The sequence below is a fragment of the Lactuca virosa genome, chromosome 4 (genome assembly GCF_052849685.1).
Source record: "Lactuca virosa cultivar CGN04683 chromosome 4, Lactuca_virosa_CGN04683_v6, whole genome shotgun sequence".
In the NCBI taxonomy this organism is placed as follows: Eukaryota; Viridiplantae; Streptophyta; class Magnoliopsida; order Asterales; family Asteraceae; genus Lactuca; species Lactuca virosa.
The window spans coordinates 443,915,728-443,919,261 of NC_136429.1; the positions used below are offsets into that span (position 1 = coordinate 443,915,728).

At 35.1% G+C, this 3,534-nt stretch overlaps 1 protein-coding gene across 1 annotated transcript; it reads left to right on the forward strand.

The window, feature by feature from the left end:
• Positions 1-205: 205 nt before the first annotated feature.
• On the forward strand, positions 206-517 carry LOC145106697 (uncharacterized). The gene has a single exon (XM_079043638.1). It carries the CDS (start codon positions 206-208, stop codon positions 515-517), a length of 312 nt encoding a protein of 103 aa, XP_078899764.1.
• The last annotated feature ends 3,017 nt before the right edge of the window (positions 518-3,534 follow it).

Consider the following 3,534-nt stretch of genomic DNA (forward strand, 5'->3'; position numbering starts at 1 on the left):
CCTACACACAAGGTGTATGGTATAACCAATATCAAAACATACATACCTACCTCTGATTCTAGATCTTACAACCAGAAATTATGAACCATGGAGCGCCCTATTCAAAGCTCACTATATTGCATACATTGTTTTGGACCACATCGACAACACATATGATTCTCTCAATCAACATCCTGCGGATTCTGAATGGCTAGAACTTGACTCCATGGTAACACTTTGGCTTTTTGGTTCCATCTCTCAAAGTCTCATCACTTCTGCTCACTCCAATCAAGCCAATGCTAGAAAGGTATGGCTTAATATTCATTCTATCTTCTATGATGATCAAGAAGCCACTGCTATGCAATATGAAATAGAACTCAGAAAAATTCAAATGGGTGATCTTACTGTTCTCGCCTACTGTGAAAAAGTCAAGAAGCTTGTTGACCTTCTTGAAGATCTTGGGGAAAAAGTCAAAGACAGGAACATTCTCACATATGCCCTCAACAGTCTTCACCAAAAATTCGAGAGTGTAGGCTGATGGGTTTTGAGCATTCTAACACTCCTATGGTGTACATGCAACCCTATAAACCTTGGATCTATGTTTTCTCTAGTATACATGCAAATATTCAATATTCCAAGGTTTCATCCTAACTAGCATAATAAGAAGTAACTATACTACAAGAATCTAGTAGAATGACATACCTTTTGATGGAGCTTGAAGTCTTGAACCTTTAAGAGCTTAGCCCCAATAGTGTGGAAGCCTCAAGTGGAATCACAAATCACCAAAACACCTTGGAAAACTTGAGAGAATAGTAAGCACACTAGAAATTAGCCCACTCTTGTATCCTCACATACTAGTGCCATTTCATGTGCCAAAGACCTCTTTATATAGTATGGAGGATTAGGGTTTCATCCATGTAAACCCTAATACCCATGACCTTTCATTTCCATAGGATCCATAGGTTAAAAACTCCATGGACTATCCATGCAAGTTTAGCCCAACCTAAATGAACTTGGCCCATACTATATATAAGAGTCCATATTTAATTAGTTCCTTTTGATCACTAAATTAATTCTAAATTAATTCTTGATCAATATTAATGTATTAGAACTTATAATATATTAATATAAATCATAAACATACTATTCTCAAAAGACTATCCATATAAATTGTTCCGGTGAAGTGCAACCCAAATGGACCATGCCAAATCGGGTCAAGTACATACCAATTATAGTTATGGACTTATACACTAATCCAACAGTCTCCCACTTGGATAAGTCTAAAACTATTATTGTGTATGACTCCAAAACCCGACTACCAATCGTAGCTCTTAAAGTCGCTGTCGAACTCTGACCTTAGTCAATGACTTGTCCATTAGATAATGGATCATATATTCCTCCATTCTAGATATCATATGGACTGAGACATGGATTATAATCATTCTCTCTGTCCATTTGTTGTTTCCCGATTTCTGATTTATGACGACCGACTAATTGAACAAATCAAATCAGTCCAGGCTTGGCCAAGCACTTCGGGGTGTCATCACTAAATCATCGAGGGGCCCACAAATATCGCTTTTATCCCTTCAAGGGTAAAATGAATGGATAAACTTCGACTCATATGCTTGTTCTACTACTTGTTGAATCATACACAAAGGCACGTTTTATAACATTGAGTTACCAATGCGTTTTCGTACAATCAATGTATAACCAACTCATAGGCAACAACTCATATCTCTAGGTTTGAAGAATATAAGATATTATCGTCTCATGATCACTCGTGATAAAATCCATGAAGCGAGTCAAATGAGCGTGAATTGAATCCAATACTCAGAACTTATGAGCACTCATGAATGTTGTAGCAACTTTTGCTATGTCCAACACCTTAGACATCTACAAACCCAATTCATGACAGTCTTGCCTTAATACCTACTTCCAACGTATTATCGACTATGGATGGTTTGAATACCTTAGTCATTCAGGAAGAACGACCTAGTTATTCTGGAAGTCAAAACATGCAAAGTGAAACACAAGAATAATCGAATCCAATATGGTCTCAGAACTTATGAATATAAATAGAACACCTTTTATTTATCACCATATTGATTACACATTATTCATTGCATACTGTTTTAAATTATCAACTTTATACTTGAATTAAAACAATAGTTGTCCCATGCTCCAAACATGTACACTATGTTTTCTAAACACTAGTCATGCCATACACCAAGTACACACACTATGTTTGTCCAAACATTAGTTATGCCATACACCAAGTATGCACACTAAGTTTGTCTATGATCTTTACTTTGTGAATAGATCGATTGAACATAATTCCAAAGATTCTCATTTCACAGTCCTAAATCCTTACCGCAAATGCAGGAATTTCAAATTCCTGCTATTTACCGAAATCTGTTAGATTTTTTAAACTTATATGCACTGATCCTCTTGTAATGATTATGCACAAAGTCACAGAGACTTGTCAACAGTCATTACAGAGGATTCCAATGGAGATCAACTCCATGGAAACGAAGTCCCATATTCAAAGTACATTGCTTTGAACATCCTTCTTGCATTAAGTTTTCTAATCTTACACAGATTGAATAACTTCCACCTATGGAAAACATTTCCATATTCCCATTTTGACTATCACTTCTGAACAAGAGTTGCCTCTTTTAAGAATATGTCAATATGGTCCTCTCCAAAAATTTACACCATACTTCCAACTGTCCCTGAGCAACCAATCTTTGGTAAACCTTAGATTGTCCTCGACAATTGCTTACTCAAATTAGTCATATCTAGTTCTAGTACTTTTTCCCTCTTCATGCTCTAGGCATTTGGAAAAATTTAGAACATATGAATATTATAGCACATGCAATCGACCCTATATCCGAAGCATATGGGACACGATTCATGATGTCTCACACAAAGACATGATACTAGACCAGTCTTTTGCTATAATATTTCTATTTCTATTTGCCATGTTCTCACAATCCAGATTATGAAAAGGGATGCTGTAATCATAATCGAATTTTAGAACGCAAATAATGTTCCCATATATAGAATTTCCTTATGTTGAATCATTCTAACATAACATAACATTGATATATATACTTGACTAAATTTAATTAAAATCTCACGATCTAAGCTTTTAGAATTGAAACGAAGTATGATTTCCTCTTCCTTAATTATAGCAAAACAACTTTTTCTCAATTGAAACTTTTGTTTTCTATAATTAACATTGCTAACTTGCAACACTTATTATAATTATCATGCTTCCACTAACATGATGATTATTAGCATAACACTTATGCTCCCACTAGCTTTGACATGTACTCAGAAATCAGATGGACTTCTAGAAATCAATACTTTATTGTCTTTCTTACCAAAGTTCAGATTTCTGATACGAGATGCTTTGATAAAATTTTATCAAAATCATACACCTTTCCTTAGATAGCACATATGTGTGTCTAAACAATTTCAGAACTATGAAAAGGGATGTCGTAATCATAGTCTCAATTGTTTAGACCTTTGCCATTCCTCACAAGCCATGTT